Genomic DNA, 23,639 nt, shown 5'->3' with positions numbered 1-23,639 from the left:
CCTGTTCCTTGTAACCAGGTGATTACTCATACCATATGCCAGTTTACTCATATAAATGCATTTTTACAGTAGTGAGTATATGATTTACTTGGTTCCCGAATCCAAACTTGAAGAAATAGTTATTACAAGGATTCAATAAGCTGGACGACTTATTTGGCCAACATGCTGTTGCTAAGCCAAAACATTCATTTGTTTCAGTTTGGAGTTCCATGTTTTGAGAATTCTCCAAATGAGCTTTCGGATATGGTTGATTTCTACTCCCCAAGATTTTTGCATTTCTTTAATTAAAGAATCAAAACGCTGGAAGTCTTCCAACATTGTACAATCTCATTTTCACACCCATACTTAATTCATTAACTGAAAATATTATTAACCCCTACTTCAAAAAGGTATAACCTCCCTTCTATACCCATAGCAATAGATAACTCATTTCTCGTCCACACACGATTTTATTTTTTTCGAAAAGACTTTTGCAATGGTTTTTGAATTTTTGATAACAACTTTTGATTCCACATTGACATTGGTTAGATAGTTGGGCCCTTGTTGGGCTTGAAAAGATTGTATCATATAGAATGGGCCTTGGTATAGATTGGCCCCTTTTATCTACATCGTAACAAATTTGGAAAACGCTGGTTTTTTCAACTAATTAATTTAGGCCCAATTAAACTTAAGCCTGCTGAACTTAAGGGGCTCACTGTCACAAGGAATGCAAACGAACCCCTTGCTCTTAATAATATTATAATATAATATGTTGGCAAGCCCCGTGTTAATTGGGAACAATGCTCAATATATACTACTAATTAACATTAATTACAGCAGAAATAGTTGGTTAGCTGTGAAAACCACTAAATCTGTATGTTTATCATTATCTGATCTTCTTAGCCATATGTGAAATTGTTGTCTGTTTTATTAATTAGTTTTGTAATGAACAGAAATTATCTACATTATAATTTAAAAAAAAAAATAGTAAATAAGAATGAAATTCGAGCAGATTAATATATACTATTAAGAATACATCAACTTTCATATAACTAGAAAGAGGTTAAAGAAATTTTAGACAAATAGAAAATGGAAGAAATAAAATCAAAATAGAAAATATTAAGACTTATTTACTTAGGAAGCTGAATTCAATAATAATACAAACAGAAAGGCTTTACTCATAGAGTTTACACCAACACAAAACACAATTATAGAAGCAACCACAAGGACTGCCAAGGGAATGCCATACTAATAGGGTTTATTGTTCATCATGCATGAACCATTTCACAATAGGCTAGATACACACAACACACAAACATAAATCTTTTTTGTTTTTGTTTTGTTTTTGTTTCAAAAGGAATGATTTCATCATTGGACAATATATGTATCAGATGCTTAATTTCCACATGCCCTTCGCTGGATTATAATTTAATTGATGGTTCTTCGAAGTGTCAATGCGGTGAGGTCCTTGTGAACATTAAAACAGAAACACAATAAAGTTATATTACAGACACACAAAAATGATAATTAAAAAGCAGATTAAAATAAGAAAAAGAAAAAAAAAATGGAAACGCTCTTACCAGGTTCAAAGTGGCCTTCTTAATCTAGCTCCATAGTGGCTAGTCCTCCAACGACGACGACCCAAAAGCTGGTTAAAATAGATACGTCTCCAGGAAGTGTTGAAATACCAAGCCAACCCACAGGTTCCCAGAAACCCAATACCGAATCCAACTCCAATTCCCATGTAAAACCATGACATATCAACCCACTCTTCATCATCTTCTTCAACGTTTCTTCCAGCACCGGTTTCGCATGAAGTAGAAGTTTCTTGCAATTTTCCATCTCCACAACATGTAACATTCAGAGGAGGTCCACAAAGTCCTCTGTTCTCTGAATATTGGGAAGGTGCAAAGCTTTGCAATTGAGTGCCAGTAGGGATTCTCCCCCACAACTGGTTATTCGACAAGTCCAAGAAAGCTAAATAAGATATATCAGCTAATCCCATTGGAATTTTACCAGAAAGCTGGTTGTGGGATAGATCCAGAGATTCCAGCAGCTTCATCTTCCCTATGCTCGCAGGGATGGTTCCACTCAAGTTGTTCCTTGAGAGGTTTAACTGGACCAACTCTACAAGATTTGTCAGATTTGTAGGAATCTCTCCGCTCAGTTTATTACTTGAAAGATCAATAATTCTGAGTAGTCTGAGATTCTTGTCATACTTGTAGTTTTTCCCTTTCCATGTTATGTATGCATAATTTACAAAGATTCGTCCATAACCTCTCGATGGATCAATGATATATGAAGAATCAATGCCATCGACAAAAGTACCGTAATCAGAATCATCTGCTTCATGAATCATTGGGGTAAAGTTATGGAAGCACCGTGGAATGACTCCAAATAAATCATTTAGGGAAAGATCCAGTATTTGAATATCACTAAGCTGACATAAACTTAAAGGTAAGCTCCCGTAGAATCTATTTGACTTTAAATGCAGGACAATCAAATCAGTTAGATAATCTCCAATCCATATTGGTATTTCTCCATACAAATTGTTTTGTCCAACATCTAAAAGTCGTAGCAAACTGCAATTCTTCAACGAGGAAGGCAAAATTCCTGAGATGCTGTTGTTGCTCAAACGCAGTGTTGAAATTTGATCCAGCGAACCCAATGAGGAAGGAATATTTCCAGACAATTTATTGTTTTCCAAATTAAGAACTCTCAATTTACCCAAATGCATCCAACAATCAGGAAGGCTTTCAGATAACATATTGTTAGAAAGGTCAAGAAAAGTTGTTGGCCTATCAGATACTTCTGTACATAAGAATAGCTTGAAGGTCGTAATTGAATTATTGGAGATAATCAGTGCAGATGCATTAGCAAGAGAAACGGGAACGGAACCATAAAACTGGTTGGAGCTCAAATCAATGACTGGGTAGATATCATATCTCAAGGGAAAATTTGGTAAGATACCTTTGAAAGAATTGAAAGACAGATTCAAGTTGATTAATTTGGGTGTCAAATTGTAGAACCAGTCAGGGATATTGTCTGAAATACCGGATTTAGAGATATCAATGTTAATCAATTTCACCTGGGTCTGAAGCCAACCAGGAAATGGTGCACCCAACTTACAAGAACTCAACTTTAAGGAAAAGAGTTGAAAGGGTGGAACCCACTTGGACTCAAAATTCAATGTCAAGGAGTTGAATGATAAATCTAACCCCTTCAATTTGGATAATTTTTGTAGGTGGGCTTTGGAGATTACTCCAGTAATATAATTTGAAGAAACTTCTAGGATCTCAAGATTAGAGAGCTGGCCAATACTTTCCGCTAAGCTACCATTTAGTTTATTATCAGCTAAGCGTAACTCTTTCAAGGATGAAAATTGGGAAAGATCAGGCAATGAACCTACAAGTTCGTTGCCCTGCAAATACAAAATCTCCAAGGACTTGGCAGTGCAACCAGTCAAAGTCTCTATAAGATGTAGCGTGTCATTCAAAAGGTTGAAAGAAAGATCCAGAGACTTTACATTGCAAAGATTCCCCAAGGATTTTGGTATTCCACCTTCAAGTTTATTTGATTTCAAATCAATGTTTTCAAGGGACCTCATACTGTCAAAAGAATTTGGGAGTGGATCTATTATTTCGCTATGCTTTATAGTAAGATTGACTAAATTATAGCTGACATTGAGCAACCAAGGAATTGCTGTAGGATGGAATTTACTGTGTTTTATGACAAGAGCTCTAAGAGAATTGGAAGAATTTATATGAGAAAGAGATGAAGTAGCTACCTTATAAGGAAAATAGCACTCAAACAATTCCAAGCTTGACAATGAAGGGGCCATTTTGATTGATTGAAGCCAATCGGCGGGCTTGGATAGAGTGAGAGTACCCAATTTAAGGGTTGTCAGCGATGAAAGACGGGGAAGCCATTCCAGATTATCAGCAATCAACTCATCGGCACGATCAAGAGCAAGAAAACGCAGCCTAGTGAGATTACCAAGTTGGGAAGGGATAGTTCCACTTATTGGATTGGATCCAAGGTTAAGGTATCTAAGCCGAGTTAAAGAACCAATGAACTCTGGAATCTTGAAAAATCATTGAAACTAAGGTCCAAGTGCCTCAAGTATTTCAGTTCAACCAAGGAAGAGCCAATCTCACCGCCGAACCTACTGTTAGGCTCGATTATGACATAATAATCAAAGTCATGAAAGTATCTGGAGTAGTCATGACCAAAGTTGCCTGGTTCAAGAACATGATCACCAAGACGAAGTACCACAACATGATTGGTTTTGTTGTCACATTTGACACCTCTCCAAAGGCAACAGTCTTCTCCTTCGCCGCTTGTCCAAGAGGATAAGGTGTTATGATAATCTTCAAGGCCCTGTTTGAAGTCAAGAAGAGCTTGTCTCTCACTGTCTATGCACCGTGCTTGAACTATACTTTTGCCACCCTCGCTGAATATAGCAATGGTTGCAATGGATAATACAAGTCCAGCACACCATGCAATCGATCTACCAGTACCTCTCATCTTCATGATATTTGTTGGCACAAAAATTTGTTCACCTTATTTGTTTGTTTTTTTTTTTTTCTCTCTCTCTTGTTGGCACAAATATATATATATATATATATTTTTTTTTCCCACCCACTGAAACTACTTGTGCCTTTGCTTCTTGCCTGTCCGCTTGTCCTGTGTGGGCGAGAGATGTGTTTTCTTATCTTCTCATGTTGATTATTATTATTATTATTATTATTTTGGTGTAATTGATCATGTTGAATATTATTTGGTAGACAAAACAAAACATATTTTTCCATGTTGACTGACTTTTACTAATTTATTTTTAGCGCCTACGTCTCCTATTATTTGGCTCCTAGTCCGGCATAGAGAAAGACTTTGGAGGCGTATTTGGCTCCTAGTCCTACATAGAGAAAGACTTTGAAGGCGTATTTGGTATGCTAGGTAAGGGTGAGCGTATTTGGTACGCTAGATATGGTACGCTAGGTAAGGGTGAGCTGAAATATACTACTCATCCTAAAAATTTAAATCGATAAAATATAAATTTTCATTTTATTTATATATTTTTTTAATATTTTTTCCTTATATATAGGTTTTTATTGAGCTCTTTTTTGAGTCATTGTAGGTCATTTCATTTATATTTTTCTTAAATATTCTTTCTCACATATAGGTTTACCTTTATTAGGATTTTTTTTTGAATCTTTATATGTATTTTTAACTTTTTGAATACCAAATTGAAATATATTATTCTAAAAACTTAAACTGATAAAAAATTAATTTTTATTTTGTTTATATTTTTCTCCAATAGGATGGGATTATACCAATAATGACAAACAAAGCAAGTGTTGTTAGCACTGCTTTAATAATAATATCCCATGAAAAACAAGGCGGGATTAGAAATCTAAACAGTGGAATAGTTTGGCATTTCATCGGATAAGTTCTCCCATCAAGAGGTGGGTCAGCTTGGTGACACTTGGGACTGCTTCCTCTCTCCATTCTTGGCTCCAAACCAACGTTTCTTTTCCACTTTAATTTTTTTTTTTTAATATTGGGATTTCCAAATCTAATCAATTATAAAATATACATCAATTTTCATTTATCCATTAATTAATATAGTTGCAGAGTGTAGATAAATTATTCGTCAAGTCTTCGATTAATATATGATTTTTTAATTACTGTATAATAATAGAAGAAATATATACAAATAATTATTTTATTTTGATAATATTAATTAGATAAAACTCTTTTATAAAATTATTAGATAAATGACTCATCTAATTAAAATCAAAATCATTTTGTTTAGTTTACAAATCAATGAATAATATGATAAATTATATTTTTTTATCCATTAATATATAAAAAAAAAATTAGTCCGATTGACACCAAACAACTGTTTGACTTCCAGTTTATGCCCAAGCCAATTTGGGCGAATTTATATGAGATTCTATTCCAAAACAATTTGACAATTGATATAATAATCTCAATTTGACAAATTGATATAATAATCTATGTGAATTATATAGTAGATTTTTTCTTTGGATTTCTTATCAATATGGGACTTCATTTGCATTTTCTAACAATTTATTTATCATATTTATTAGTTGCAAAAAAAATTCGTTGTTAACTATCCAACCCAACCTTCTCTCTTACCCATTTAAGCTGCAACTTTCATCAGAATTTTTTTTTACCATATGGTATCTTCATATTCAATTGGGTATGGACTTAGTTTCTATTCCAAAATTAAAGTGTCAATAGGTATGTTTTTTTTCCCAACAAAAACTACTCCAACCAATATTTCTCACTTCTGATCAAGTATAAATTTTAAATTGCAGTTTGTTACCAACTTAATTAACACCTTATTGGTGTGTTATAGAATCTTTTCAATAGTCTGATTACTCTTTTAACTTCTCGCTGCCACTTTAACCATAAAGCAACTGTTTCTTCACATGGAACATACAAACGAGAATCCAGCAAGGAGTTGCACATCTGGCTTTGTATGGTATCTCAAGTATGCATCCTCAAGTTCATTCTCGCCTTCAATGTCTTCTACGACAGCCCCACCAACCTTGTGAGCCTCGATCCTTGGTCTTTATTTGATTTTATTAAACATCTCATAAACAGCAGCCTACCTTGAGGAATCCTTGGTCTTTATTTGATTTTGTTGAACATTTTTATAAACAGCAGCCTACCTTGAGGAACTTGCATCCAGAGATGGAGATGTCTAGCTCAATGACATTACACCATCCATGATATATAGGAAGAATTTATATTGATAGTCCCTCCATGGTGTCCGAGAGTTTTAATTTCTAACTTTCCTTCTAATTTGTCACACCTTATTATTTGGATATTTATGTCCCTTTCACTTGCGTGGAGTATATTAAATCTATTCTTTTTCTAAATGTATTTGCATACGTATAGAATAAAACTGGTAAGATTGGGATGGGCTTTTAGGTAGCAGACTTCCAACTTTCGATTCCATACTTATTATATGTACGTATATGAATTCAGCTGTTAGAATCTCTAAGCCATGCGTTATGGTTTTTTCCCCTTTTTATCAGCGCTCCCCCTTAAAGTCCAGTTAATCCCCTGTTCCGTGTAACCAGCTAATTACTCATACCATATGCGAGTATACACGTAAAACTGCATTTTTCCAGTGGCGAATACGTGTATGATTTACTTGGTTCACAAATCCACACTTGAGGAAATAGTTCTCCACAGTACTTGGTAAACCTTATTGGGCCTCCACTTAAAAAAGAAATTAAATGATGATCTTGTTCATACATATAAAATGCACCGTGTTAGCTGACGTAGCTCTAATGAGCATGGGAACACCATTATTGATTAGCAATGATGAGCATTGGATACCTTGTCTTTTTGTGTGTGTGTGTGTATATATATATATATATATAAATAATTTTGTTATAATGGATAATATCATATGTCATTTAATTTTTTCTTATATAGGGATAAGTAGGGGTGGGCAAAAACCGACCTGACCCGACAAAACCGACCAAACCGAAGAATTTGGGTCGGTTTGGATTGGTTTTTATTGTTTAGTCGGTTTGGGTCGGGTTATACATATTTAAATGTTAGATTTTCGGTTCGGGTTACGGGTTGGAAGGAATTTTAACCCACCCAACGCGAACCGAACCGTTTCATAACCAAAGAGCCATTTTGCAAAAATTATTTTCATTAAATTATTTCTATGAAATTTTGTAAGCCATTGATCTCTCACCATCTAATTACCACCGTTGGATTTCAAGATGAAAACACAATACACAACAGTGACAGCACTCAACAGAACACAATCTCAGATTCTCACAAAACGAAATTGAAGCCCTAGCATTCGCGTCGCCAATCGCCACTTGCAGGCAGCATCCTCCGGCCAGCCACCACCCGATTGAACTCCCAAGCAACGCCACCACTCGTCACCCTCCCAAGTCCCAAGCTCTGCAGGTAAAAATCATTATATTTCTTATTATTATTATAGTGATTATTGATTGATTGAAATTGAAAGGAAATCTTTCATAATTTTATTTTATTTCGAGTTAGCAACTTCTATTTTATTTTTTTTTCGTTTCTTTCTGCTTCCCTTCGAATTGGAAAATTAAATAGATCTTTGCATCTCACACAATTCAAATCTTGTAACACTCAACACTTTCACGAGGCTCACTCTACATCCTAATTACACAAACACTGAAACACCTATGCACAAATTAAACAATTTTCCGGGAAATTGCAATCATCCTTCACAACCCAATTAAGCTAAAAACCCAGAAATGAAAGCAATGAAACACAGAAAACAAAGAGACAGAGACAGAAAGAGACTGACTTAGCTGAAGCAGACAAACGGAGTCTGGGCTCCACGGGACTCGGAGAAGCTCCTCTCATCTCAATCGATACAGCAACAAGATGAGAATGGCACCATCTGATTCTGATTTAGAGAAAAAACAAACACAAGCAGAAAAACAGAAAAATAGTATTTTTATTACTTTCTGGAAACACCCAAAAAAAAAAAAAACAGATTCAGAGAAAGCAAATACAGAGAACTGAAAATGAAAAGTAGAAAATACCCAGTTGCTGTGATCTATTTAAAAGAGTGAGTAGCGGAGCTTTTGCTGGCTTAAAAAGAGTTAAAGACTGCCATAGAAGGCAGTTAATTCATTACTTTTTCATGCTCTTGTCTAAAACCCGGTAATCCAATAAAATATTGAGTATTGACTCAGACTAGTCAAATTTCCTCTTAAAAGATAGTCAAATTTCACTTTTTTTCTTTTCGGTGATGTTTAAGTTTATTCTTTTCTTGTGTAATGGTGTAGGTGCAGAATGATTTGGTTGGGGATAAGTGATATAAAAAAGAACAATGATTAAGAAAACTAAGTGGAAACTTTTTGGGTTATGTATAATTTCTTTATCAAATAATAGTAATTTTGAATCTAGAACTTTAAAAATATTTAAAAATTAATTTCTTTGTTGAACAATCTGTCATTGCCAATTTGATTCTTGCTCTTAATGGTTAAAAATGCATACTTGTACTCAATTATGTCATTTGCATGAATGATGGAAAATAAATATTATTTTTTTATTTCAATTCATTTATATTTATGCCCTAAAATCTTGTGCAAATCAGAGTGTTTATATTGTTGTTTGTTTGATTCAAATGGCTTATTTTGTTGAATGGTGGACTTGGCAGTATCTGCCCAATTATTATATAAATTCATCATAATAATGTTCATAATTATGTACAAGCTAAACTTAAAGTACAAGCTGCATATATATATATATATATATATATATATTTTTATTTATATATTTATATATAATTATATATGAGGTTCTTTTCCTCAAGTCACTCAAAATTATTTATGCATAACTAAAACTTTTTGTCTTGATAAATATGAATAAAAACCTTAACCTGCATTTTTTGTTCACAATCGCAGAATATATTGGAAGAAAGCTACTTCTTCAGTCACCTTCAAGGACCAAACAGCTTGCCTGAATCACCTGTTGGACAGGCTTCTCAAACTCTCAGCAGTCAGCACTAATTTGGGCAGTGAATCTAATTCCTCTCCAAATGGTAGAACAGATGTGGCAGGTTTGATAAGCTTCTAATTCTCTGGAATTTATTCTCTTTTAATTTCCTTTGGTGGTTGTTTCCCATTACTTAAAGAATCTATGCTATTTTAAATACATAAAATATTATACATGGAAACTATGGAATGCTGTTTTTTCTAATCAGTCTTAACACCAGGAGTTTGGATGGAAGAAGTGTATTTTTTTTCTGTTTTTTCTAATTAGTATTGCAATTTTATTTTTTTTATTTTGCTTTGTGGTCTAATATATTTTTTTCCCCTGTTTTGTAGATAAAATCAAACAGCCTATCGTGACTTGCATAAATCGAATAGCATTCCTTTTCTTTGTTTAATTCCAAGATCACAAACAATTGTGTGATTGTCTATTATTTGGAGGTAAGTTACTTAGCCTTTTTCTCGTTATTTTTGCATGTGGGAAGGTCAAAAATTGCTTTTGGAAAGTGTAGTGAAGCATAGGCTGTGAAATTGTTTGCTGTGAAGTTTGGAGATTGTGAAGTGATGTGTGACTTGATTGCTGTGAAGTTGTTAATATAACCTGGCCTGCTGATTTTGACAGCTATATGTATATATATTTGTATATATATATATATATATATACATATATGTATATGTTTATTTTGTTTTTAATAGGTTCTAGATGGATGAAGGCCACAATGATTTGTATGATATTAATGAATTGGAAGAGTATTTAAATGAATCAGATAAAGCTGAATCTCAACCTTCACAGTTGGATAAACCTTATAAAACGCAAAAGAGAAAACCTTCTAGGGCTCCATCTTGGGTTTGGGAACATTTTGAAAAAATTCCAGATTATGATCCAAATAATCCTAGGTGCAAATGTAAACATTGTGGGGTAGATTATGCATGTAATACCAAGAGATGTGGAACTAGTACATTGCGAAACCGTTTGATGAACCAATGCAAAAAATACCCTAATAGGATGGAGGATAAAAAGCAACAAGTTCTTTCATTTGAAAGTGGTAGTAGCAATTTGGTCTCTATGAGTACAACATTTAGTAAAGAGGCATGTAGGCTTGCATGTGCAGAAATGATCATCATGGACGAGTTACCATTTAGCCACGTTGAAGGAGAAGGGTTTAGAAAGTTTTGTAATGCTTTGAACCCTAAGTTTGAACCGCCATCTCGTAGAACAATTTCTAGAGATGTGTTTCAGTTGTACTTAGATGAGAAAAAAATTTTGAAGAGTGTGTTTTCATTGAGGAAGCAAAGGGTTTGTCTTACGACGGACACATGGACTTCCATTCAAAATAACAATTACATGACTCTTACCACTCATTTCATTGATGATGATTGGAAGTTGCATAAGAGAATTTTAAATTTTTGTATTGTGCAAAATCATAAGGGTGAGACAATTGGTAAGGTTATAGAAAATTGTTTGATTGAATGGGGTATTGAAAGGGTTTTCACAATAACGGTTGATAATGCTTCTTCAAATGATGTGGCTGTTAATTTTTTGAAAGAAAAATTAAATTATTGGAAAGGAAATGTTTTGGATGGTGAGTTTTTACATGTTCGTTGTGCTGCACATATTGTAAATTTAATTGTGACATTTGGATTAAAGGAAATCCATGATAGTATTGCTGGAATTCGTAATGCTATTAGATATGTTCGATCATCTCCTTCAAGGTTAAACAAATTTAAAGAATGTGTAGAGAATGAGAAAATTGAATATAAAGAAACCGTGGTTTTGGATGTGTCTACTAGGTGGAATTCCACCTATTTGATGTTGAACTCGGCTTTGAAGTATCAAAAAGGTTTTGATAGGATGATAGATGCTGATGGACATTATCTTAGATATTTTGAGGAAGATGAAGTAGGAAGGAAGAGAGCCGGACCACCTCTAATTAAAGATTGGGATAGTGCAAGGGTTTTTGTGAAATTTCTTGCTACTTTTTATGAAGTTACCTTAAAGTTTAGTGCCTCTTTGACTGTTACTTCTAATATATGTTTTCATGAATTGAGTTTGATGTATAATGCACTTGTTGAATGGAGTAATAGTCAAAATCATTTGATGGCCGATATGGCAAAGAAAATGTTGATAAAGTTTGACAAATATTGGGGTTCACTTGGAAATGTCAACAAGTTGTTGCTTATTGCCATTGTGCTTGATCCACGATATAAGCTGGAATATGTATCATATCTTTTTGAGGATGCTTATGAAAGTGGTATGGTTGAATCTTTGACTAGGGATGTAAAAGATACTTTAGTTAACCTTTACAACTTCTATAAGGAAATTGATTCTATGAATGGGAGTTCTAAAGTATCAAATTCAAATGATGGTCAATCAATGCAAGCACAACAAAGTGGGATGATGATGGATTCATTGGATGATGGAAGCATAGATGATCGTCGGCGTTTGAAAGAATCACAATTTAAAAAAAGAAAAATGGAAAAAAATGAATTGGAAATAAAGAATGAGGTTGATAAATTTTTGTTTGATCCATGTGAGGATGTGGAGAGTGAGAAATTTGATATTTTGGCTTGGTGGAAAAATAATTGGACAAAATATCGAATTTTATCTCAAATTGCAAGAGATGTATACGCCATTCCAGTTTCTACAGTAGCATCCGAATCTGCTTTTAGTACCGGAGGGCGTATTCTTGATGCATTCAGAAGTTCATTGGGTCCAAAAATGGTGGAGGCTTTGATTTGTTCTCAAAATTGGTTGCAATCAAAGCCTATGACGTATGATTATAGAGTTGAAATACCAATAGAAGATGTCGCATATTATGATTCTATTGAATCGGGTAAGAATTTTTTTTATTATTATTATTTGTAATTTTATTTTTATTATCTATTTTAGAGTTTTTAGAATTTTTTAGTAATATTTACAACTTCGTTTAGCTTACTAATTAATCTAATATCATATTTTAATTTGTTTAGGAGCATCTTGGGTTACAAAACAAAGTTTACCTCCACCTAATTGATATATGATTACTTGGTAAGTTTGTTGTTAATTCCAAATCATCAATTATCTTTTACGTTAGATAATATTTTAGTAATACACTTAATGTTTATTGATTGCTAATTCTTTACATTTAATGCTTAATGTTTAATGTTTATTTATAATTTTAATGTTTGTTGAAGGATGAATGGAATTTGGTTTATTGAGGTAGTGAGCTTGTGGTTGCTGCTGGTGGCTTTTCATGCAATGGAGAATGTGGAAGAAAACAATATTTAAACTAATTTTTATTTTTATGGATTATTAGTTTATTTAATTATAAGTTTATTTTAAAATTTTAGATTTCAAATATGGGTTGTATTTTATTTTGTAGCTAATAATGGTTGTAGACTTGTTATATACTTTATTTGTTGATGTATGGTTTATAATTGGGTGGTGGTAGTAGTAGATTTGTATTATAGTTGTATGATTATGTGTTGTATTATTTAATATGTTTGATGCTTAATAATTAACTTATTTGGTATTTTTGTTTAGGTGGATGGATGTATGTTAAAATTATTTAATTTAAAGAATAATTTGAAAAGAATATCTAATTTAAAATATAGATTGATGATTAAAAAGGTCTAAAAATTTTTTTATACAATTTTGGTCCAAAAAATACCAAATTCGAAATATATATATATATATATACAATTTGGGCCGAGGCCCAACACGAAGCCCAGACCGGCCCAACCCGCAAACCCAACCCAAACCGATCAAGTATGGTCGGTTCGGTTCGGTTCGGTTTTTGTATTGGGTTCGGTTCGGTTCGGTTATGTAACCAACCCAAACCGAATTGGTCGGTTAGGTTTAAAAAAACCCCAAAAACCGAACCAATCCGCACCGAGCCCACCCCTAGGGATAAGTAAACTTTAGGCATAAAAAATTTGATCCATTATAAGAAAGTATGAAAAATTTTAAATTCGAGGATTTATCTATAGCATACAATAAACCTCTACAATATGATACAACTTATTTTATTTTTAACATTGTCGGATTGCTGTATTACATGGCCAATTAGTTCTAATGAGCATTCATGAGCATAATTTTTTTTGAATCTAGTTAGCTCTGTTCGAGCATTAAGGATGTTTTTTGTTTTTTTTGGAACCTAGTTAACTCGATTAGAGAATTAAGGCTTCTTTGAATCTGGTTAGCTTAATTTGAGCATAAGGCTTTTTGACTGATTCTGACAAAGCTTGGAGGGTGTTACCCTGCATATAAGTAATATTAAGTATGTAGTCTATAAGGATTTAATAGGCTGGATGACTTGTATTTATTTAACATGCTGTCGGTAAGAGGTGGTCGATCAACTCGATCCTTTATTGCGAGAGTCTGATGACTGGATCATGTCTCCCATCTCCTCCCTTTTTATTTATTTATTAATTTATTTTTGCACAAACAATAATGGCACAAAATTTATTTTCCTTCTCTTTGTGTTTGCTACTCTATAGCTAACAGATCGTTGGTGCAAATCAGAAGCCGAAAGATCCATTTGTTCAGTTTGAAGTTCTTTGTTTTGAGAATTCTCTGAATGAGCTTCGAATATGGTTTGTTTCTACTCCCAATATTTTTCCATTTCTTCAATTAAAGAATCAAAATTTTAGAAGTTTTCCAATATTGTATAATCTCGTTTCCACACCCATAGTTATTCATTTACTGAAAGTATTATAAAGTTTTATTCAAGGTTAAATACTGATTTTTTTTTTGAATTTTTTTTTTCAAAAGATCGATTCGAAAATAAATTTGGATTTCAAATAAAAATAGATAGAATATTTATAATATCTATAGAAATTTCAATAAATTTGTAACGTTTTGATGTTTTGTAAAACATCGGCTCTTATTTTGCACAATGCATTAATTGGGTGTCCTATTATTACAATTCTTACAGTAGTAACTCTCCAAGATGTTTTCATTTCTTTAATTAAAGAATCAAAACTTTGGAAGTCTTCCAATATTTTACAATCTCATTTTCACACCCATAGTTATTCGGTAACTGAAAATATTATTAACCCCTGCTTCAAATAACTAAAATCTCCCTTCAATACCTATCAATAGATAACTTACTCTCGTCAGCACACGATTAATTTTCTGTTTTTTTTTTTTGGGAAAGACTTTTCGATGACAACTTTTGATTCCACAATGACATTGCCTAGATAGCTGGGGCGTTGTTGCGCTTGAAAAGACGATAGGGGAATTTGGTCCAATACCCTTGTTTTAAAGGCTTTAATGAAAACTACCAATCCGTTTCCAACCTTTTTTGTTTTACCCTTCTATTTTTAAATATCCCCACATTACCCTTTTCAAATGTGAAAAGGAAGAATGAAGATGTAAGGTTACGCCATTTTCCCCCTAAACAGAGCACGAAGAAGAAGAGGAAGAGGAAGAGAAAGTGAGAGAGAATGGCGAAGCGTTTTGCGAAAATCGGAGTTCTTCAGGAGGAGAAGCGAGTGGAGGAAGCATCCAAGGCTCAGCAATCAGCGCTGCCATGCCCTTCTCGGTCTTGTCCTCGGAGTCGGCGAGCAAGTCTACAACAAACTCCTCCTTCCTCTTCTGCTTCTTCTTCTTCTCACCACTCTTCCCATTCCTCTACTTCTCACTGACTCACTGAGACAACTAAAACAATAACCTCATCAGGTGACGATGATCATTCAGCCCCCTTAAATCTTCTTTTACTTTTTGTTCCGTCTAGTTTTTTGGGTCTGCTTTTATTTTTGTTTTTATTAGCTGTTCTGGAAATTTTGTTGATTATTACAATTGAAAATATTAAGTTAATGGATCTTATAGATGGGGTATAGTAATTATTAATTACTGAACTTGTTTTTAGAATGCTATTATTTCTGGGTTTTACTATTTGGGGCCAAAATCATATGCATTTTAACTGTTTGTTGATATGTTTTATTGGGTTGCGTGTGTGTGGTGGAAATTATATAATGCTTTTGCTTATACAAATGAAGAGAAAATTTTAGTAGTGAAGATATTCCATAACCTGTTCTGTTAAAGTCTTGGATGTGTCTATATGCTCAGATCTTCCTAAGATCTTATTATTGGCTATTTCCTATACTTCAATTACGAATTTCAATCTTCAGTTTCTCTAATCTAAGAAAAATTTATCATATATAAATACATGATATGTTGATATACTTTTAATTGGTATTTTAGGATGATGGATCTGTTGTATGTATATTTTCTCTTTCTGGAAGTAATGCCAAGATGGACATTTAGCTGCTGGTCGTAATGGTGTAAAGCGCCTAAGAACTATAAGTTCTCATCTGTTTTACTCTTTGATGTGGTTAGTATTTTTCTTGCGAAAGTTCTTATTCTCTTTGGTTTCTTGGATTGGTTTAAATATTCTTCTCTTTGCAATTTTCAATATTTTGGTTGCTACTTTTTTGAATTTAGATATTAGCGGATTGATGCATTATGGATTTTCTTGTCACATACACCTATCAAAATCAAAGAGGGAATTGATATGAAAGATTCTTACATCCTTGAAATTTGAAATCCAATAATCTGATTAAATTTAAGTGTAATTTTTTTGTAACAAAATGTTTAAATTTTTAGTTTTATCAAGCATTAACTCAACATGGTTGTTTTTTCAGAGTCCATAGATTTTGTTTGATAGTATGCCTATTTTTCTAAAGCTTTAATACATGTTTTGTTTCCCTGTCTAGCTACTTTATCCTTCTGTTAGTAGCCTTCTGTAAAGGAATTTTTCTGCGATACCTACTAGTATAAAAAAAGTCACGTTTGTTCTTTTCAGGTCAGACATCCAAATATTTTATCATTCCTTTATAGTATGGAGACTAAAACTTTTCATGGTAATACGACAAAGGTTGCTATCTATATTGTCATGGAACCTGTTGTTCCACTATTAGAAAAGATCAAGGAACTAAATTTGGAAGGTACATAAAGGTATAAACAATCTGTTCTTCCTGGCTGATATTGGTTGTTTGATTGGATTAATCTGATTGCATGATACATGTAATTCTTCTTGTGCTAAAAAATGTTTAAGGTACTTGCACTAATGGTGATAGCATATGAAGAATCTTGGAGAATTTAAAACTACTCTTTGACTTTTTCTTTTGAAAATGGGAAATCTAAATCAATATTAGCCACCCGTTTAGTAGGTTATTGGAAACTCTTCCTGGCCAACTTGGTTTCTTCGATTCATTTAGTGAATTTGTTCTATCAGTGTGATGTTAACTTTTGTTTTAGTGCTTCTCTTTATTTAAAAATTGAAATTTCCATCCAAATGTAAACAGTAACACGTAATATCTTTTGGTTTCTTTGTATGATTGTGCATATATAGGACGTGCCAATCCTGTTTATCACCGTCTTGAACAATTTTGTAATGATCCTATTCAGAATGATTTTCAATGGTTTGGCTAGGAATATAGATTGAAGAAAATGGATAGGAAAGTGAAGAAAATGAAAAGATTTGTCGCTGCTACAACACAACTATTACAAGAGCAGGAAGTGCTGATGAAGCTTGAGCAAACTCTGAGGAGAATACAAGTCAATGCTCAGGTAGATCGTGTGAACTTGCTTGAGTTCCAGCAGATGGTGATGTGCCAACATCAAGAAATGAGAAATTTAAAAGATTTGTGTCCATGGAATAGAACTTTCATGCAGATGAGTCATGTTGCACCTTTTAAAGGATGCATGGTGGGTGGAATTGATTCTTCCGTTGAAGAGATATGCAAGCCAACCATTGGTGGTTCAATGCAGTTGAGAAATGTTAGTATTGAATTGGTTGTGAGTCAAGTCTTCCACAAGGCTATTTATTGTTCACAAAAGAGAATTAAAGCCATAAATTTCCACTTCATTCCATGAAAGTTGTTTTAACCATCTAGTTTGACATTTTTTTTTCTTTTTTTCAAAGGCAAAGCTTCCAATGGTATTGAGTTACTTTCATGGCTTTTGAAAAATTCTTTTATTTGTTGATATGGTGGATGAATTCAGGTCCAATAGCCGTTTTCTTATGAAGCATATACTTTGTCTTGTACTATGCAATTATTTTTCAGTCCATATATATATATGGATATATATATATATATATATATATATATCCATATTTTCATATACGTACACAAACATATACATATTCCTCATCCATTATGCATCAATTGACCCCAAGATTATCATAGTTACATAGTTACATTATATAAAAAAAATTAACATCCTTCATAAATGATCTTAAACAGCAAAATCCCTATAAAGTTCGGAAAAAGTTCTAAAATTGCCAAAAAAATTTGATTACCATAGGGCTTTCGATAATTACCAATGAAACCATTAGTAATCAACTTGCCCTTGCTGGAAAAATTACCGAAGGTTTCATCGGTAATTACTGAATGGTCTTCGGTAATTACAGTTGACAAATTTTTTGACTCCCACAAGTCCCCTAATGTGTGTTTCGTGCAACAACATGCAAAATATATATTCATCAATTATTCTAAACAGCAAAATCCCCATAAAGCTCAGAAAAAGTTCTAAAATTGCCAAAAAAATTTGATTACCGTAGGGCCTTCGGTAATTACTAATGAAACCATCGGTAATCAAATTGTCCTTGCTGGAAAAATTACCGAAGGTTTCATCGGTAATTACTAAAGGTCCTTCGATAACTATAGTTGACAAATTTTTTAACTCCCACAGGTCCCCTAATGTGTGTTTCGTGCAACAACATGCAAAATAGACATTCATCAATGATCCTAAACAGCAAAATCCCTTTAAAGTTCAGAAAAAGTTCTAAAATTGCCAAAGAAAATTGATTACCGTAGGGCCTTCGGTAATTACTGATGAAACCATCGGTAATCAAATTGCCCTTGCTGGAAAAATTACCGAAGGTTTCATCGATAATTACCGAAGGGCTTTCGGTATTATAGTTGACAAATTTTTTGACTCCCACAAGTCCCCTAATGTGTGTTTCGTGCAACAACATGCAAAATATACATTCATCAATGATCCTAAACAGCAAAATCCCCATAAAGTTCAGAAAAGTTCTAAAATTGCCAAAAAAATTTAATTATCGTTGGGCCTTCGGTAATTATCGATGAAACTATCAGTAATCAAATTGTCCTTGCTGGAAAAATTACCGAAGGCTTGACGGTAATCAAATTGTTTTGGCAATTTTAGAACTTTTTCCAAACTTTATGGGGATTTTGCTGTTTAGGATCATTGATGAATGTATATTTTGCATGTTGTTGCACAAAACACACATTAGGGGACTTGTGGGAGTCAAAAAATTTGTCAACTATATTTACCTTCGTTTTGTAATGAAATAAAATTCCATTTAGCACGTTCTTGATGAAAATACATATTATCAAAGGTTGTATTGAATTGTGGTGAGTTCAATTGAAAAAATTAACAATTGACAATTACCATTGATCCATCGGTAAATTTTCCATCAAGTAGTAAAATAATTAATTGGATTACCGACTTTTTCCATCGGTGTACCGATTGCCCATCAGTATTGAAGTTAATTTGTCATTTTTTCACTTCTTCCAATGCTTTTTTTTCTTTTTTTTTCTTTTTTACTTTGTTATTTGAATTAATGTATATTAATCCAATCCACGTACAAAAACAATTAATTTCGTTGCTACTACATGTAATTCTGTATAATATCAAATGTTTAGTGAATCTAAAGCCTATAAACAGACACCTGCTGAAGATGTTTTAAGAGTTTCAGCAACTCTATTTTGTCATCTTTAAAGGGCAAACAATGAAATATAATCTAGAGGTTCAAGGTACATATAGAGTTGTTAAACATAAATTAAAAATAACATGAAAAGCTATGACACCTACTGCGACATTACAAAGCCACTAATTTTTTTACAGTGAATAGAAAATACAAGTGACAGATATCTCAAAATAGGTAATAGCAACATATCAAATGGTCAATTTTTAAAACAATAAGTTTTTGGTTCATCAACTCAAGGCTAATATTAGTAGTACTTCTCAAAATTAAGAAAAGCTACAACCATGCAAAAAGAAAAATAAATGCGAGGAATTTATAGACACATCTGTCTAACAACTTCGCCCCAAAACTTACTATGCTAGTTCCTATAATCTTACAGTTAGAAGCATAAATTAAGGACACCATCAGATATGGTGAGCTCAGTAATATGTTGAAAGTGTTCAGTGGTGTTGCAGAGATGGAAATTGAATGCCAAAAGACCAAAGCCAAAGGTCTAACTCCACACTAAGCACCTGAATACAAAAGTCACATGATTTAAACAACTATATAAATAAATAAATAAATAAAAACAACGGGAAAACACTGAGAAAACAAAGAGAAAGATTATATATACTATTGGAAAAAAAAAAGCAAAAGAAAAAAATAGAAGGACATAGATTGATCTAAACAAAAAGAGTGAAAATCATTGAAATACCAAAAGGAAATATACAAGTACTAAATTGCTAGAAATGTCAAAGGAATTTAGCAACACCTGCTTCCCTGATTTTTTACTGATCAACTCCTTCATCCTCTCCACAGCATATATGGAGCAAGTCCATAGCTTAACTTCCTCCTCACTGCCTAAATCTATTTCATTATTAGCCACAATCAATTTGGCAAGCTTTGAACTGTATTTCAGCATGCCAAGTTGTTGAAGAACCGCTGGAACAATATAATCGACCATAATAGTAATGGATCTAATGTCATTAGATTCTCCATATCCTTGGCCTTGAAATGCACCCCACAAATTTGTAGCAGATATTTGTTCTCTTTTGTACAAGAATATTTGGTGTCCTTTGTACACTAAGTGATCCTAGAAGCCTAGAACATTTAAAGGAAGTCAATATACAGAACTAGTTTCATTTACATATAGCCCATAGAAACTTTTTATGCAGCCATCTAAATGTATTTTTCTATGTAACAACTTAGAACATATGACATAAAACCTTAAAACAATGAGTTTTCAGACAAAACCTTACATGAATGCATTACAAAGCAAGTATTGTGTGCTAAGTGACAATATATATATCTTTCTACACTCATGTAACCTTTTATAAAGGGGGCAACCCAATCAAGCCCAAGCATGTGAAATTTCAGACAACATTCCTATAGTATCATAATGAGAAACAAGATCATATGCAATTGAATAAGAAATTAAATTATTTCTTAGATAAAATAAATGTTGTTTACCTTAACTTTGTAGTCAGGATAGTCATTGAGAGCCTTAAGCAAGGATGAAGTGTTGAGCTTAGCAATCCAACGAGCAGCAACAACCATCCCACAATATGCAAAAACCAGAACCAAATTGCTTATCCCACCATCATGCAAAATAAAAGAGAGGAAAGGTACCACTACACCACTAGCTGCTGTTAGTGTATCTTTGATGCTATGGGTTCCACGAATCAATAAAAGGAAGTATTTTGAATCTTTATCAAAGGAAGCATTTTGAATCTTTATCACATATAATTGTGAAAGTAGGCTTCAGGAGCTGCAAGCATTATACTACTCAGTAACTGATATTAACCCACATCTGAATCTAGATCAGAAAGCCTGATTCAAGGGTGATTTAAGCATTCTGATTAAGAATGATTTGAAGCTATACATACCCAGCTTCGGGCTTCTGAAGGAGCACATCTTCTTGCGAGTAGCCGGCAGATTCTAAAAACACCAGGAACGGCTTCTTTGAGAAAAGAATATACACTTGCAACTTGCAGATACAATGCCTTAAGAAATAATTCAATTCAGCAATTATTTCAGGCCTTTGAGCTCTACACTGTCGGTACCAGCATATAAATTTGCAACTTGCAAATTACCCTACAAAGCACCAATTACATATCAAGGCCACCGATACAATAATATTAGCTAAGAATTCACACAGAAAAAATCAAAAGATGTAAATTTGATTTTTCATGGAGGAAAGGAAAAAAGAGGTCGAGCAGGATTTTTAATGGGATTATTTATGGGTTTTCTCAGGCAAAAAGAAAGAAAGGAAAGCAGAGGTGCAGGGACTCGGAATTATTGGCTTTAAGAATGAGAAAAGGAAAGTAAAGTAATTTTTTGTTTTATGAGGGGCAAAATAGGAAGCAGGGGGTAGATAAAAAAAACTTGACAAAGAACGGGTAAATATCATTAGCCGTTTATTTTTGTGGGTATTGGGCTAAATTCCCCAAGACTCTATCACATAGAATGGGCCTTAATTATAGACTGGCCCCTTTTATCTACATTCTCACAAATATGGACAAGGCTGGTGTTTAATTAATTTAGGCCCAATTAAACTTAAGCCTGCTGTGCAAAGGAACCTCTTGTTCTTAGTGACAAAGATATATATATATATATATTATAATATATATGCTGGAAAGCCCCATAAATCTAAGTAATTGGGAACAATGCTCAATACATGCTGTTAGTTAACATTAATTACTGCAAAAATAGTTGGTTAACTGTGAAAATTACTAAATCTGTATGTTTCTCGTTATCTGATCTTCTTAGCTGTATTAATGTGACAGTGTTGTCTGTTTTATTAATTAATTTTGTAATCAATAAAGATTATCTACTTTATAATTTTTTTTTTTAAAGTAGTACTGAAGAATGAAATTCTAGTAGATTAATATATAGTATAAAGAATACATTTACATATAAATAGAAAAAGGTTAAAGAAATTTTAGACAAATGGAAAATGGAAGAAATAAGATTAAAATAGAAAATATCAATATTTATTTACTTAGAAAGTTGAATTCAATAATAATACAAAAACAAAGGCTTTACTTAATTATAGAGTTTACACCAACACAAAACAAAATTATACAAGCAACCATAAAAACTGTCAAGGATATGCCATACTATTAGGGTTTATTGTTCATCATGCATGAATCATTTCACAACAACCTAGATACACACAACACACAAACATAAATCTTTTTTTGCTTTTGTTTTGTTTTTCTTTCAAAAGGAATGATTTCATCATCGGACAATATATGTATCAGATGCTTAATTTCCACATGCCCTTGGCTGGATAATAATTTAATCGATGGTTCTTCAAAGTGCCAATGCAGTGAGCTCCTTGTAAACATTAAAACAGAAACACAATAAGAGTTATATCGCAGACACACAAAAATGATAATTAAAAAACATAAAATAGGAAAAAAAAAAAAAAAAGGGAAACACTCTTACCAACTAAGTTCAAAGTGGCCTTCTCAATCTAGCGCCATAGTTGCTAGTCCTCCTCCGATGACGATTCAAAAGCTGGTTAAAATAGACACGTCTCCTGGAAGTGTTGAAATACCAAGCCAACCCAAAAGCTCCCAGAAACCCAATACCAAATCCAACTCCAATTCCCATATAAAACCATGACATATCAACCCATTCTTCATCATCTTCTTCAATGTTTCTTCCAGTAACAGTTTCACAAAAAGTAGAAGTTTCTTGGAATTTTCCATCTCCACAACATGCAAACTTCAGAGGAGGTTCGCAAAGTCCTTTGTTCTCTAAATATTGGGAATCTTCAAAGCTTTGCAATTGAGTGCCTGTAGGGATTCTCCCCCGCAACTGGTTATTCGACAAATCCAATAAAGCTAAAAAAAGATATATCAACTAATCCCATTGGAATTTTGCTAGAAAGCTGGTTGTGAGATAAATCTAGAGATTCCAGCAGCTTCATCTTCCCTATGCTCTCAGGGATTGTTCCACTCAAATTGTTCCTTGAGAGGTTTAACTGGCCAAGCTCTACAAGAATCGTTAGATTTGTGGGAATCTCTCCGCTCAGTTTATTAGTTGAAAGATCAATGATTCTGAGTAGTCCAAGATTCTTGTCGTACTTGTAGTTTTTCCCTTTCCATGTTATGTATTCATGATTTACATACACTTTTGCATAACCTCTTAATCCATCAAAATGATAAAGGGAAATGGAAGCATCATAACCTTCTACTTTGTGAACCATCGGGGTAAAATTATGGAAGCACCATGGAATGACTCCAGATATATCATTTAGGGAAAGGTCCAGTATTTGAATATCACTAAGCTGACATAAATTTAAAGGTAAGCTCCCATAGAATCTATTTGACTTTAAACGCAGGACAAACAATCCAGTTAGATATTCTCCAATCCATGTTGGTATTTCTCCGTTCAAACTATTTTGTCCTAC

The 23,639-nt window shown here is 33.2% G+C and overlaps 2 protein-coding genes and 2 long non-coding RNA genes across 6 annotated transcripts; 1 reads left to right on the top strand and 3 right to left on the bottom strand.

Moving 5' to 3' along the window:
* Nucleotides 1-1,564: 1,564 nt before the first annotated feature.
* Nucleotides 1,565-4,506, bottom strand: LOC107404495 (receptor-like protein EIX2). The gene is made up of 2 exons (XM_048466379.2): nt 4,149-4,506; nt 1,565-4,056 (listed from the first exon to the last, which is right to left on the bottom strand). The coding sequence occupies exons 1-2, from the start codon at nt 4,504-4,506 to the stop codon at nt 1,565-1,567; spliced, it is 2,850 nt and encodes a 949-aa protein (XP_048322336.2).
* Nucleotides 4,507-14,793: 10,287 nt separating this feature from the next.
* Nucleotides 14,794-17,537, top strand: LOC125419887 (uncharacterized). 3 transcript variants are annotated; one of them, XR_009635287.1, is made up of 4 exons: nt 14,794-15,180; nt 15,706-15,835; nt 16,307-16,458; nt 16,936-17,537. It is a non-coding gene; the product is annotated as an uncharacterized LOC125419887 (long non-coding RNA). The 3 variants fall into 3 exon arrangements; XR_009635286.1 differs by lacking the exon at nt 16,307-16,458; XR_009635288.1 differs by lacking the exon at nt 16,307-16,458 and having other exon boundaries at nt 16,912-17,537.
* A 1,869-nt stretch (nt 17,538-19,406) lies between these two features.
* LOC125420251 (uncharacterized) lies at nt 19,407-21,510 on the bottom strand. Its single transcript, XR_007238754.2, has 3 exons — nt 20,690-21,510; nt 19,992-20,320; nt 19,407-19,752 (listed from the first exon to the last, which is right to left on the bottom strand). It is a non-coding gene; the product is annotated as an uncharacterized LOC125420251 (long non-coding RNA).
* Nucleotides 21,511-22,678: 1,168 nt separating this feature from the next.
* LOC107404494 (receptor-like protein EIX2) lies at nt 22,679-23,435 on the bottom strand. Its single transcript, XM_016011448.3, has 2 exons — nt 23,091-23,435; nt 22,679-23,044 (listed from the first exon to the last, which is right to left on the bottom strand). The coding sequence occupies exons 1-2, from the start codon at nt 23,433-23,435 to the stop codon at nt 22,679-22,681; spliced, it is 711 nt and encodes a 236-aa protein (XP_015866934.3).
* Nucleotides 23,436-23,639: the final 204 nt, after the last annotated feature.

Source organism: Ziziphus jujuba, chromosome 12, assembly GCF_031755915.1.
Source record: "Ziziphus jujuba cultivar Dongzao chromosome 12, ASM3175591v1".
NCBI classification, from domain to species: Eukaryota; Viridiplantae; Streptophyta; class Magnoliopsida; order Rosales; family Rhamnaceae; genus Ziziphus; species Ziziphus jujuba.
Note: the sequence above shows the minus strand (reverse complement) of the source record. Positions and strands in the feature narration are given on the sequence as shown.

Excerpts from the sequence above, each read along its gene's own strand:
- LOC107404495 (XM_048466379.2), bottom strand. The coding sequence starts at position 4,506 with ATGAGAGGTACTGGTAGATCGATTGCATGGTGTGCTGGACTTGTATTA. Across the intron at positions 4,057-4,148 it reads TGTCATAATCGAGCCTAACA|AGTTCATTGGTTCTTTAACT; the intron begins GTAGGTTCGGCG and ends TCAAGATTCCAG.
- LOC107404494 (XM_016011448.3), bottom strand. The coding sequence starts at position 23,435 with ATGGTTCACAAAGTAGAAGGTTATGATGCTTCCATTTCCCTTTATCAT. Across the intron at positions 23,045-23,090 it reads GCAAAATTCCAATGGGATTA|TTGCGGGGGAGAATCCCTAC; the intron begins GTTGATATATCT and ends TCGAATAACCAG.